Below are 14,634 nucleotides of genomic sequence, written 5' to 3'. Positions count from 1 at the left end.
TGAGTGGTTGAACCAACTGTCTTTTTAAAATAGATTTCAACTATTTAGATAAAACATGATCGTTTACAACCAAGGAAGCTGCTACCTTAGCTTCTCTTTGATCTGCAGCTGCCATTTTGCTTCATGTGTGATCAGTTATGATGACCAGCCATTTGATGGCTCACCAGTTCAGTTAAGAGCACAAGCAACTATACATCCTCATGCAACTGGACATTTTTATAGCTGCTGTTTTTGGCTTTTGGCGGGTTTTTTTCTACAGCCAGTAAACTCCCCAGTATGTTATCCTATGTGTCCATGCACACAGAGATTAATCATCGTTTTTTGGCAGGGGCATTTTTTGGCTGGAAAAAACCCCCAGAACTAGTTGGTTTCTAGAGGAGTTTTTTTAGCTGTAAAAACTCTCTAACGCTGAAAAACATGGTAAAATGCAGAAAACCAGCATTTTGGTAAAAAAAAAAAAAAAACACAAACGCGAAAAAAAGTGACAAAACGCTAATGCAAAACTGCTAAAAAAACCTCACATTTTTAACGTGACTTTACACAGCTAAGGTTACCAGCGTTATTAAAATGCCCCATGTGCATGGAGCCTTAAAGTTATTCACAGCATGCCTTAAAATGTAAAGCTGGCTTTACACTGTGTGGCCATCACTGCTTGACAAAGACCAGTTTGATCGAAGAGACATGCAGGCACACTTTTCTCAATTACGGTAGTTGCTGCAGCTGCTCAGTGTATTCTGAGAGCGACAGATCCTCCATGCAGACAAATCTTAGCATTTTCCAGTCAGCCCGCAGGCTAGGGGGGAATAAAAAAAAAAACTAATCATGCCATGGCCAGCTTAACAGGTTTGGGATTTGTTGGGTTTAATTTCACTTCTCATTAAAGATGGAATGAAGAAAAAAAATATTGAAAGCTACCGATAACATCCTTTTAATATTGCCAGTCTCCTGTCATGCTGATCCTCTGACTCCAATACTTTAAATCACTGAACAGAAGTATGTAAAACAAGAATTCTGATTTTTAAGTACTGTGTGCCACTTTGGTAGTGCTGTTTGTCAATCGTAACTGTAAACTTAACCTGAAAAATCCTTTAATAAAGAATACCCGATAGGGAAAAAAAAAAAGTTTAAATTTCACTCTAAGCTCATCTGATGCATACATCTTATGTCAGTAACAAGACACTGAAGTCAGGCAGCCAGGCAACTAGCATTTTCAGGATGAGGCCAGCAATAGCGGTCCATGTATTTCTCTTATGACAAGTGTCTTTTAAATTAGGTAAGGATGTCAAAGAACAGACACAGTAAGGACAGAGAATCAAAGGAGGAACTTTAAAAGCAGCTGTTCTAGCTCTTATCAGTCTACTCCACCTGAAATAATACTATTGGTTTTCAGATGGAATACTTTAATGCTTTTCCTAAGTTATACAAAGCTAACACCTTCCAGATGGAAAAAGCTTTATATATAGAGGAAAATAAAATTTGAAGCTTTGTTCCTGTAAAAATAAAACTGGTATCCAGGTGGCATTTCTGACAGCTTGTAATCTATGTACTGTTTGCGTTTATTACCCTAACAGGAACAAGCTCAGGTTTCACAGATTACTGGCCACATTTCCAATCATCATTTTACTTTACTGTCATGCTTGTTCTATCTCATCTGCTGACTGCATGTTTTAATTATAAAGGCTTTGAGGTGATTAAAGTGTAACTAAAAGGCAACAATTTTTTGTTCTGGATAGAGTGAAGAGGGATTAGAACACCTGTCAGATGTTATTGCTGTCTGCGCCCCCCCCACCCCCGTTAGGAAGATTCATTATTTATTTGTCCCGTTTACCATTATCATTGAACGTGAACGTAAAAGAAAACTCCCAATTTTGGGTTGACATCAGCACTGTAATAGATGAGAAATCTTCCAATGTGGACACTAGTTCCAGTGACACCAAATGGTATCCCTTCATTTGCATCTCACTTTGTTTTGGCTATGGGACAGGAAGTGAAGGGAAATATGCCCAATGGGACACAGATGAAAAATAAATGGACAGGAACTATAACCCTCCTTTACTCCTTTGCCCCTAGTTACACTTTAATTCATGCTTCGGTTACCAGCAATACCCAGTCTCTGGAAATAAGTTGCAGGGCAGCTGGAGCCAAATAAAGGTAAGATGCAGGGGTAGAAGTTTAGAAGCTTCCACTGCTACTTTTTTTTTTTTTTTTTAACCCAGAGAAATGTAGGCTGCCATTACTGACCTTCTGAAAATGCTACTTGGTTGCCTATCATGCTAATCCTTTTACTTCACCAATATGAAGCAGTGAAGTAGGAACTATTAATATCAAAATTCTAAAGCCACTGATCTGAAAATTTAGAAAAAAGGTCACCAATGGCAGCCTAATTATGTCTGTCAGTAGAAGATCCTTTTAAAGTAACCTGTTCTGAAAGGAATATGGGGGCTGACATTTGTGTCCCCCTGAATATGTTAGTTTTCTTGCCGATATGCTGGCCCCCTGGCTTTCATACTGAGTCAGTGGTAAAACCAGTGACATATAAGCATGCACAGTAAGGGCAGTGGGAAAGAATCACAAATCCTTATCTGTATGTTTGTGACATATGTTTTGAAAATGGAGACAGAATGACAGCCAGGCAGGTATTATTTTGTAAGGGAAAGTTTAGCCATGGTAACTTCCATGTTCCTCTAATGGCAAGTTACCTTTAAATGTCCAGGCACCATGGCTGTCAGCCCAATATACCACTCACTACCTAATGAGTTTCTAAGACAGAAAAGCATGCAGGTTGGAAACTTTTCTGACTCCCCTGGCTACACACCTGTTCAAAGTCAATGATTCACTAGGTAGTAAAGCAGGAATCTAGAGGACAGCCTGAAGCTTGCAATTTTAAAACAAACCAACTTTACTGTGAAGAAAGGATCAAGGTTCACTAAAGTGGATAAAAAAAAAAGCTGTTCCGTATAGACAGGTTTAAAGGAGAATAACAGCCAAAGCTCTTTTGGCTGTAGTTCTCCTGTGGATCACAGCGCTGCGGTTTGTTCTGCACTCCTGTAGCTCGTTTTCAGCTTCCAGAGGGCTGAAGCAAAGCAGAGAGTGGTGACCGACAGTCACTGGTCTCTTCTCACAGCAGCGATGAGAACTCCATGATCAGCGGTCAGGTGAACGCTGAGTTTTCACACTTAGGCTCCATGTACATGAGCCTACCCTGACCGCCGGCTGTAGGAAACCGCAAATAGCAGCAAAACCACGGTACTGCGATTGCTGCGTTTTCCCACAGTCAGTGGTCAAAACATTCCTATCTTGAACACGATTCTTCTGCGATCAGGAGAGGGAGGTCTAAATTCATCTTACCGCGGCAGCTGCTAAACTCTGCTAAAAGCCTATGTGTACATGGACACAGGCTTTTATAGAGTTGAGTTTAGGAGCAAAAATATGCCAAAAGCTCCTGAACTCAAGTTTAGCAGCTGGTCGTGTACATGAGCCCATAAGCCTCCCTAGTGGTATGATTATATCAATATTTCTGTGCTCAAAGCGGTACATTTTTTGCATGGAAATATGTCGTTTTTTTATTGTAGGCCTGTAATTCTTAGGAATACCTCACTGAAATCTGTCCGAACAAAAGTCTAGTAAACATCCCGGGTATGTTAAAATTTGAAACACTTAATAATAAATTATAATTTAATAAATAAGCATAAAAAATATTTTAACAAAAATAAATTTAATTCAATATAATCAAACCAAAAACACTGAAATTTTAAATATAGCGCCAAGTTCGCACATCACTGAGCAAAGTCACAAAATCATTTTCAGTGTCTGATGACGTATTTCCCCACGAATCATTATCACTCAATTCTGCAAGTGGTTCTAATTTACTATCGCTGTTCTCTAGTCGGTCTAAAACCGCTTTTGACCTAAAAGGGACGCTTTTTGGACGCCATGGACATTTCTCAGTTTCCAGGCAGAAAGAACAGTAAAAATGCAGGCAGGGCACACGACAAAGCACTAGGGACAAAATGTATGTGAAATGGTTTGATACAGTAATGTTTTACTATGTGATTTTAGTGAATGTCACTTTTTCACATTTTCAAATTTCCCGCCAGTTCCGTCCCCCGTACGTCCCGACGTCGCAGGGAACGGAACCCAGAAGACAGATGCCGACATCAGCCGGAGGACATTGCCGGGGACACTGCAGGAGGAACATCGCGGGGGCGAAGGACAAGGTAAGTGAAGAAGAAATCCTGGAGCAATGCTGCAAGGTATTCCAGAGTGTAGCTCGGGGTTACCGCTTGTGGTGCTGAAACTTCACCCCGAGCTACACTCGGGAATACCGCCAGGGAGGTTAAAACCGGCGGGGGACAGGTAAATCTAATTTGAAGAAAAAAAACCAAACTTCTCTTTTAAATATGTAATTCTACTACCATGTGTTTTTGGTAGAGTCACTGTTTACAAATTGCAACATTGTCTTCCTTTTTGCTACATGCTCCATTTCAAGTGTTTTTATTTATTTAACTCCTTCCACACTGAATAAACAAAACTAATAGCCAATGCACTGATAGCTTTTGTTCTGCTTTAAATTTTGTCTGCAAAATACACTATGTCTGGACAGATTTGAGAAGCCATGGAAGTACATTGAGTCTTTATGGACTTTTCCACTGCATTTTAATGAGATTCATAATCACTGATACATATTGCTAGCAACTTGCAACAGGCCAAAAGCCACTGACAAAGGCAAGGCAAATTTCCCTTTTCTAAATTAGCTGGCTACTGCTTGTCAAAAGGCTTGGTGTGCATTCTGATACACAGAAAGTACGATTCTTTAAGCCTGAGTCCACATCTTTGCGGTTCCGTATGCCACATTAGCACGTGCACAGCAGCCCGTTCATTTGATTGGGCTGCAGTACCTGCATTTCTTGCAGGAAAAGGTCTCAAAATCTTTTTTTTTCTGGCAACACAGAAAATGCACGGTGCTTTGGCGGAATGAAGGAAACCACACCAAGTTTTACCAGTGCATGGGGATGCCATTAAGAGACAATGGCACCTGTGCATGAGTTCTTTAACCTCTTGCCGACCGCGCATAGCCGAATGACGGCTTCACCGCGGCCGGCCAGTTCTGAGTGGACGTCATATGACGTCCTCCCAGAACGCGCTCTCCTGCGCGCCCCAGGGGGCGCGCACCCGGCGATCTCCGTGATCGCTGTGTCCTACGGACACAGCTGATCACGTGATGTGGTGAAAGGCCGATCCCACCGGCCTTTTACCACGTGATCAGCAGTGTCCAATGACACGCTGATCAGAGGGAAATGCAAGTGCCGGTTCTCGGCTGCACTTTCCTCACGCTGTCAGATCGTGAGGAAAGTACTGCCGAGAACCGGCAGTTGTCAGAGCGGCGATCGGCACCGATCATCAGGGCACTGATGATGAGTGCCCTGATGATCGGTGCCCAGCAGTGACACCTGCAAGTTCCGCCCACCCGTGCCCAGCAGTGCCCCCACCTGTGCCCAGCAGTGCACCCACCTGTGCCACTCTGCAGTGCCACCTACCTGTGCCCAGAAGTGCCACCTACATGTGCCCAGCAGTGCCACCCACCTGTGCCCACCCACCTGTGCCCACCAGTGCCACCCACCTGTGCCCACCCACCAGTGCCACCCACCAGTGCAGCCCAGCAGTGCTGCCAGTCAGTGCCACCAGTCAGTGCCCAGGGGTTGTGCCAGTCAGTGCCGCCAGTCAGTGCCCAGAAGTGATGCCAGTCAGTGCCGTCTATCAGTACCCATCATCAGTGTCACCTATCAGTGCCGCCTATCAGTGCTGCATATCAGTGCCGCCTATCCGTGACCCCTAATTAGTGCTGTCTATCAGTGCCGCCTATCCGTGCCACCTCATTAGTACTGCCTATCAGTGCCCTTTAGTGCTGCCTATCAGTGCCCATCAGTGCCGCCTATCAGTGCCCATCAGTGCCGCCTCATCAACGCAAATCAGTGAAGGAGAAAAAATACCTGTTTAAAAAATTTTATAAAAGAAACAAATAAACTTTTTTTTTTTTCAAATTTTTTGCACTTTTTTTAATTTATAGCGCAAAAAGTAAAGCGCCCAGTGGCGATTAAATACCACCAAAAGAAAGCTCTATTTGTGAGAAAAAAATGATCAAAATTTCATATGGGTACAATGTTGCATGACCGCGCAATTGTCAATCAAAGTGCGGCAGCGCTGAAAGCTGAAAATTGGCCTGGTAAGGAAGGGGGTATAAGTGCCTGGTAGGCAAGTGGTTAAAGCAGTGCAATTTACTTGAGTAATTGCAGAAACGCGTGCGACGTACATGCACTCCTGCACCTGCACAGATGTGAACCTAGCCACAATTATTTTAGTACTTAGAGTTTAAAATTCATACACTGGCCATAAAGGTTAGGTTAAAAACTCAGACAATTTAATTATCTGCATGAGATGTGGCTATTCTCAAAGTTATTAAAATCAATAGAAAGAGAAGCAATACATTTTTGCCAATCCAACTTTATTTTCTCATTAGTTATTCATTCTAAAAAAAAAAAAAAAAAAAAAAAAATGTCCCATTCGGTAAAGTTACCACTTACACAATTTCAGCAATTGATGTAAAGGAAATGTAACCTATTAGATTGTAAGCAGAAGAGGGCAGGGTTCTCATAGCTCATCTCTTGTAATGTTCTGTATTGTTTACACTGAGCATCATTGTAAAGTATAACAAAACACGACAATACTGTACAAATATAAGATTAGCTGATCATACTATTTCATTTAGGGTTTTTAGGTAATATGTTTGTACAAGTGAGAGTATAGGAAATCTTGGTAGAAACATTTTCTACAAAGGAAAGCAGTGTCATTACAAAGAGGAGCAGAGAATGAACATGATGCATGTAACCTAATCCCATGCCTAATCACACACTATTGGTAGACTTCTGTGCTACCCACTTCTTTTCATAGTCTGCAGTGTCTTGCTGCAGCAGCCTCCCCTTCTTTCTCCGAGGGAAACGTATTGTTGCCTATAAGATGTTAGCCATTAGCGGCTTCTTAAAGCAATGTGAAAAACTTTATTAGTGATAAAATGAGCTTTGATCACCAGCTCAAACCCTTACTACAGGCGGCCATACAGGAATCCAAATTTGGTTGGTTCAGCAGGAAATGGTCGAGTTTTGATCTATCTATGGGCAGGCTGGTTGGGCTGAAGTTGATCTATCGATTTCCTTTAGTACAACCAGCCTATCAGGGTTTTTTTTGCCCAATCACTGCAGGTGGCTAGAGCTGCCAACAGTGATCATTGTATTCTGCCGGTGGGGAAGGTTCCCCTCTGGTAGAACACAATAGCGTTGTGGCTGACTATGCTGATGGGGGAATCAAACCAGTTTCTTACCTTCAACCTTTAAAATATCATAATATGATGCAAAATGCAAACATAATAAAATACAGTTTGAGCAGTTTTAAAGGCCTAGATTCTAAAACCACAATATGAATAGTAATGCAGTTGAGAACACACTGAAAAGCATCAAATCAGCTTGAAACAAAAAGCATGCTATGGCAACCTGATAGGGCACGCTGAGGTTATGGGACGCGCAAGTAGTCAGTCATGCAAAGAAGCAGAAAATACCTGTACCGAGCCACCATGTCTGTCTGCTGCTAGGTGAGCTCTTAGGTGGTGGGGGTTGGCCTGCTGGGAGTCCCAAGCTGCCCTGTGGTCTGCCGACTGCCCATTATATAATGCATAAAACATGCATGGAAGAGGAAGGAGAAAAACCCAAAACATATTAAACACCTCATGCGTCATCACAACATGTGAAATTAAATAAAGACAGCAAGCAAATTATACCACAGTATGTGAACTTACAACTACAGCGCACACTACAATTTAAAGCAAGATTTGCATGCAAACTAGGTTCTAATAAAGCAAAAACAAAAGCAAAAGTTTATTAGAATCCAGTGATGTTAAGCTGAAATTACTGCTTAGGAAGTGCCACAAGTGCAGATCTAAAATGCAGCAATCTATAGAAAAAGCTTGTGCTTTATTGAGCTACAGTGACAACTAGAACTAGTGTGTTAGACAAATACACGCATACATCAATGCTTTACATATAGATACGTATGTGTGCATGACAAAGTATATAAATATATGACAGCATATACACATCATAATGTGCAATAAAAGCATATATTTATACATACATTAGATTCTAAATAGAAACCCCAGGGAAAAAAAAATACATCATTGTCTTTTAACCATATATTCATATACTTCAAATATTGTTTTGGAAAGGGTTTTTTCGGGTTTTTAGGATCTATAACCATGAGAGAAAAGTAAAATATGTGAGGAAAAAAAACAAAAGACAAAGTTAAGCATATGTTTACAACATCTTTGTTCGCACATCTGAACATAGTCCCTTATCCCGAGATCCATTCAGTCTCCAGCACTGGATGGTCTGTGGCATCTCACAGCTTAGTACTGACTTATCTTGTACAATATGTTGGATCTCTAGCACTGTGCATAGTCTGTGTTATCTCATGATCTAGTATTACCTTATGTAATATCGTCAGTCCCTAGCACTGTATGGTTTGTGGTATCTCACAGTCTAGTAATACCTTAAGCCGGCCATAGACGGCTCGAATCATCGATCAATCAACTTAGGTACAATCAGCTTGCCAGATTTTACATGCGATTATTGCTAGCGACTGTTAGAACCTCTAGCAATAATGACTGTGTTCTCCAGCGGGGGCAGGGGCCAGCTCAACCCATGCCTCCAACACTGCCCTTGAATGCAAGGCTCCAGGGGGGGAGGGCTTGGGGAGTCTGTGTTGATGGGTGATTTGAGCGAATTTCTTTCCTGCAACCTGCCATCTATGGCCTGCCTTATTTTGTGAGCTATATTCAGCCTCTAGCACTATCAGTCTGTGTAGACTTATAATTAAGTACTGACTTATCTTGACCAATATTATTTGCTCTGTGTCTCTCACAATCTAGTGTTACCTTACCTTATGCAATATCTTCAAGTCTCTAGCACTGTGGATGGTCAGCGGTGTTTCACAGGCTAGTACTACCTTATCCCATGTTACTCCTTCAAGTGGTTGTAAAGGCTTCAGGGTTACCACCTTAATGCATTCTATAATTTAAAAAAAAAAAAAAATCCTTTTATGTGCATCCCCCCCCTTGCCAAGATACTTACCTGAGCGCTCTCTCTTCAGTGGCTTCAGGCTGTTGTTGCCAATCAAATTCAGAGACAGGGGATGGGGGGAAGCGGGGGCACGCACACGCACACACACACAGTGCAGCTCAGGATTGAGTTCGCACAAGTGCCAACATAGGAAGAGGAGTCATCCAGACAACCGAAGGGGATCCCCAGAAAAGGAGGATTGAGGTCGCTCTGTGCAAAACCATTGCACAGAGCATGTAAGTATAACACTTGTTTTTTGTATTTTTTTAAAGAACCTTTACAATCACTTTGAGTCTATCGTTGTGGGCGGTTTATGTTACCTCTCAAGTTGCTACTACCTTATTCTGTATGATCCATTCAGCATCTAGCGCTGAGAATGGCTTGTGCTTCTTTAGGCTGGTATTGCATCACCCTAGGTTCACATCTAAGAGTTTTCCGCAGCGTTTTGCAGAAACACGCTACAGTCCATTTAACATGATTTCCAGTGCCTTTTTTTGGAAAGGGTCATAGACTTTTTTGAATGCAAAAAAAGTTGAGTTTTTGGTTCTATAGACTTCAATGGAAACTCTGCAGAAAAGCATGTAGTGTGTTTTGCTGTGTTTTTGTTGAGTTTTGCTTTTGAAATCTGCCTAGCAACAGGAAAAAAAAATAAAGAAACCTACATCAAAAACGCGGCAAAAACGTGTCAAAACAGCAGGTGCAAAAATGCAAAACACAATGCAGAAACGCAAAATGCATAGGTGTGAACCTAGCCTTATGCTGTGTTATACATTCTACCTCTAGCACTATGGATGGTTTAGGTTCTGCACTATCTTGTGTGATAAATTAAAAGTCTTATGTTGTGGAGAGCTTGTGATGTTTCACATGCTGGTACAATACAAGTGATCCTCTATTAGTTACTATACAATAAGTGTGGATCTCATTGTCTGTAGCACATGACCAGTGTCTGATTCATCACACCGTTTGCTATGCACTGATATAGGCACAGGTTAGTTTGTCTAATTAATATGTAGAAAATGTTGATGAAAAAGGATGCAATTATTTTAATATCATCCTGTGCAGCTCAGCCACACCGACTGTTCTTTAAGGAAACTTCAATTCAAGAGGCTCATGATATAATGGTTTCCATATAGCTCTAATGTTCATTAATTTTCAAATAAAGCAATTTACATTCTTCTGCCTTAGACCAATTTGGTATATACCAAAATCATTGTAACCTGTGCATGCTTTAACCTATATTTAGGTTGTGTAATGTGCAAAAGAAAAAACAAATTAAAAAGATATGACAGAATTTAAAATAAAGGTTTAGCACTGCTTCTTACAAACAAAACTGGATGTATGAAATGTTGGCCTTCAGCTGTAAAAGCCATTTTTAGCAAATCAGAGTGTTGCTAATGAAAGGTTACCATACCAACATCTGCTTCTAAAACAGCTGCATGTGGTGTGAGTGAATGGACCACGACCCCTGGTTCACATATCCGCATTCCTGCGGGCCGCGTTTTGCACGGACACGAGAGCCCATTCATTTGAATGGGCTCCCGTACCCCGGGACAGGCAGGGAAGAAGCCCATGCGGTTGCGATTTACAGTGCGGGCGACGTGCCGTTAGAATTAATGGCACCCGCCCACAGGTCCGCATTCTTCTGTGTGGGTGGTACGGCAGCACGGATTTTTGTGCGGACCCGCAGCGACATCACCCACACATATGTGAACCTAGCCTAAGTCAAGTGGCCAGAGAACGAGCAGAAATATTTATTACACTGGCAAATTCACTAAGGCAATTTTGCCATTTCTGAAGAACTCTGTGCAAAAATGGCGCTGTATCACTGTGCAAGCTACATTTTGGTGGGTTTTAGCCCATTGCCATCTACACACAGGCCTCCATTTGATGGCATGGTAAAAAAAAAAAAAAAAAAAAGCACACACTTGTAGTATAACTTTCACACACTATTTAATAATACATAAAAGATATGTTAAAAAATCGTGCAAATAGCACTGATGTGAAGCTGCACTCTACATGGTAGCAGAAGCTAACATTCATTAGTCTTAAAACATTCATTTTGGCATGCTACCATGAATTCGAGAACATCTCTTAAAGCCCCATCAACCTAAAAATACCTTTATTTTGTGTTGTAGTTTGCAAGCTAAATCACATTTTAACTACTAATTCCATTGATCATGCCAACTATAAAAATGAATGATGGGGTCACAGTCTCCTGAGGGATTTGCCATTATGTAAAAAGCTACTGAATCCAGCAGTGAGCATGTGACCTCAGGTAACCTTGAGCTCCAGGCAAATATACAGTACATGAATACCGGATATTCCATATACATCTCATTTTTGCATAAGCACTTCTATATTTATTTTATCAGACTTCTGTAATTCTCTGCACAACAGACTGCATACTGACTGGTTAGCAGTGTGAACCAGGCAAGGCTCTATTTGCTCTGTTCACAGTTATTAACCTAATGAAGAGCTCATGCCTATGCTTTTCACATTAGCAAGCTTTTTGCTGTCCAGTCACAAGATGGCTGGATCCTGGAGGAGATTCTATTATAAAACCGTATTTTTTGTCTGCATAAAGGTTGAGGACTCGGCTGTTTTGTCTGGCAGGGATGCCTAGAGCACAAGGCTGGACAAGAATTACAAGTACTTTGACAAGTAAAACAATCCACATATATGTGTTTCAGCTGTGGATTTAGCCATTTGCCTGATATTCAATTTTAAGGCCTCGGGGGAAAAGAGTGAAAACTGCAAGAAACTATCAACACACCAGTCTCTAAGAGATAGAAGAGGCTGAATGGTGATTCAACACTCATTAACAAACCTATTCTGAATAACTTTAGAATGAATTTCTCTTTTTAAGGCTAGAAGGACAGGCAATTTAAGCACTGAATGGCTTCTCAGTTAAAATGTGTTATCTGTGCTTAAATTGACCAGTATATTGTCACTTCTCCAATGTTATGGTCCAACAAATTTAAAAAAATAAAATGGTTTACTTGCAATATGTTTTGTAAGAAAACGAAGCAAAACTGTGAGAGTGATAAAAGGCAACTTTATCAAACAGTTAATTAGGCACCATCCCTGGACTCAGGAAGAACAGAGAAATTATGTATCGTATTCACTGCTAAGTCGAAAACACAAATTAATGAGAAGCAGATGGTCACAGAAGCCCATTGGCTTCTTTTTTAATGACACTAGTAAGTTTCTATGGGCAACTGCTGTAATTTTACTTAAGCTTTCTTGACTCCAGCATATGTATATCAGCTGCAGGGGTTCCAAGTTTGTCAGAGACTAAAGTGACAACACTTATTTGTGGCCTAGCTTGGTATGTGTGGGAGTCTTGATATTACAGGAAGACATGTTGAGTTTTCCTTCTATATTTAACTGCCCCTTAATCCAGATGCTGACAGTTGCTGTTTTACTGCACATAAATATTAAAAGGTAAACACTTTTTTTTTTTTTTACAAAACTGAGCACTGACAGAACTAAAAATAAATAAAAATACTACATATTAGAAACACCTTGTGTTACCTCTACAAGTGCAGATATCAATAGTATTATTTGTATTATTTTTTTGAATTACAAAAATAGATTAGTAAGAACATGTTTGTTGATATTAAATGCAAATAAAAGGTTACTATTGCGAGGACTGCAGCTGACAAGGTCACACTTACCTGATTTTTGGCTTGCTGCATCTTATCTCGGTGTTGATGTGCTTCTCTGTTTGATGAAAGAGCTGGATCTGCATGAATGGAGCCAACTGGTGTGGGCTGTTGTGAGGGAAAAGAATATGTTTTAACATACAAGATAGAGATGCAGTACAGCAAAAAGTATTTAATACATCTGCCACTCCTCAATGTTTCCCATGTCTACATCTCTACAGATCTGAGCAACCTACGTATGCTGAAATGAGCTGCAGGACAGAACAATGCAATGTATTCACCACAGAGTAACACATTCTGACATTCTACTGGACTTTAAGGCATTTCTTTGGGCTCAAACATACAAATAACAAATTGCGTTACTACACATGGACATCCAAAGCTGACGTGAAGGTGTCAAGTATCTAATGTCAGATTATGGTACTAGAAAAATTAAACTTTGCACAGACAAGCATTTTAATCAACTGATCAGTATTTTCTGAGGCGGCATTCTGGCCGCATACCTTGTACTCTGACTGATTATATATATATATTTTTTTATCTATTGTATTATTCTATATTTTATCCTTTAAAAAAAATTAAAAAAATTGGTCACTGGCAATACCACACACACGGTGAACTAACAAGATATAAATCACAAACCAGCCCACAACACCCTATAAAAGTCACATAGCATCTTTCCGCATGTTTGCGTTGAGATAAATGGAAGAGGGAAATAGAAAAAAATTGAAAAAACACACACATTGCACCTGGAGTGTAACTAAAAAATTTAAAAATAAACGGGGGGGGGGGGGGCAAAATCATCCGCTGAAGAGGGTTCCTCTTGACCAAACATTAAACTTATTCCTTCTGCCCCTATGGCCAGGTTGTATGTATAGTGATAGAGAGGAAGATTAGCATTATTAAGACATTTCCAGAAAGCAAGAAAGGGGGATGTCGGTTTCTTCCAATGTATGGCAACTGATGTTTAAGCATTAAAAAGGGACATTCCTAGAAATGTTCTCTCTGCTACAATAGGGGCCAGGTCGTTCACCAAATCCAAAAGGCACACCATCGGCTCCAGTGGGAGGTGAGTCTGAGGCACATTATTATTATTATACAGGACTTATATAGCGCCGACAGTTTGCTCAGTGCTTTACATTATGGAGGGAGACAGTACAGTAACAATACAGTTCAATACAAGAGGGCCCTGCTCCTTGGAGCTTACACCATATATTACACCCACCACTCCAGACAAAAGCCAAGAGAAAGACGGACAAGTCCAGAAGACATGAAAAAAACTCATGATCAGCATACAGAAGCCAAAACAGGTATTCGCTTATGCAACATATGCAGAGTTAATTAGGCTCTGTGCAGAAGCTTGCATTGAATGAGCCTATCTCGAGCTGAGACCAGGTGTTTAAAGTGTACATCCCAGAAATCTGACCAGTTTCCATCGTCTAATTCAGGTATACCCCTCCGCCATTTTTCCCCAGAGACTGGAGAGGTCAGAGAGGCTAGCAAAAACATATTGGTAGAGAGACAAAGCTGGTTTCAACAGCTGGTCTAAACGTACTAGGGTTTCTAAAAGGGACCAACCTAAAAGATACATGTCGATGCAAGAACTGACTATGAAAGGCATGAGAAAGTTGCATATACAGAAACTGGTAATAACTCAGGATACTGAACTGGTGCCAAAAGCTATCAAAACAAGAGCAATTCCCCATTAACCACTACATGTGCTGACTGCACTATATTTGACAGCAGCATGGTTCCTGACCATGTGATCACTAGGATGTTATAATGATCACATGGCAAGGTAACAA

At 40.8% G+C, this 14,634-nt stretch overlaps 1 protein-coding gene across 7 annotated transcripts in view; it reads right to left on the bottom strand.

Moving 5' to 3' along the window:
• CSNK1G3 (casein kinase 1 gamma 3) overlaps positions 1-14,634 on the bottom strand; it is a 212,900-nt gene that overhangs the window by 19,388 nt on the left and 178,878 nt on the right. For 4 of the 7 annotated variants that reach the window (XR_016312431.1, XM_089675348.1, XM_089675405.1 and 1 more), the window contains exons 10-11: positions 12,842-12,937; positions 7,610-7,705 (exon numbers count right to left, since the gene is read on the bottom strand). Coding sequence is in view for 6 of the 7 variants with exons in the window: in XM_089675348.1 (XP_089531474.1) it covers positions 7,610-7,705; positions 12,842-12,937 (192 nt within the window). In the remaining variant the exon portion in view is untranslated. The remainder of the gene's footprint in view (positions 1-7,609; positions 7,706-12,841; positions 12,938-14,634) is intronic. The other 3 variants (XM_089675658.1, XM_089675570.1, XM_089675488.1) reach the window with 1 other exon arrangement.

Source organism: Staurois parvus, unplaced genomic scaffold, assembly GCF_062004578.1.
Source record: "Staurois parvus isolate SC_StPar_1 unplaced genomic scaffold, SC_StPar_1.0 ptg000004l, whole genome shotgun sequence".
Classification (NCBI taxonomy): Eukaryota; Metazoa; Chordata; class Amphibia; order Anura; family Ranidae; genus Staurois; species Staurois parvus.
This window is presented reverse-complemented; position numbering and strand designations above follow the sequence as displayed.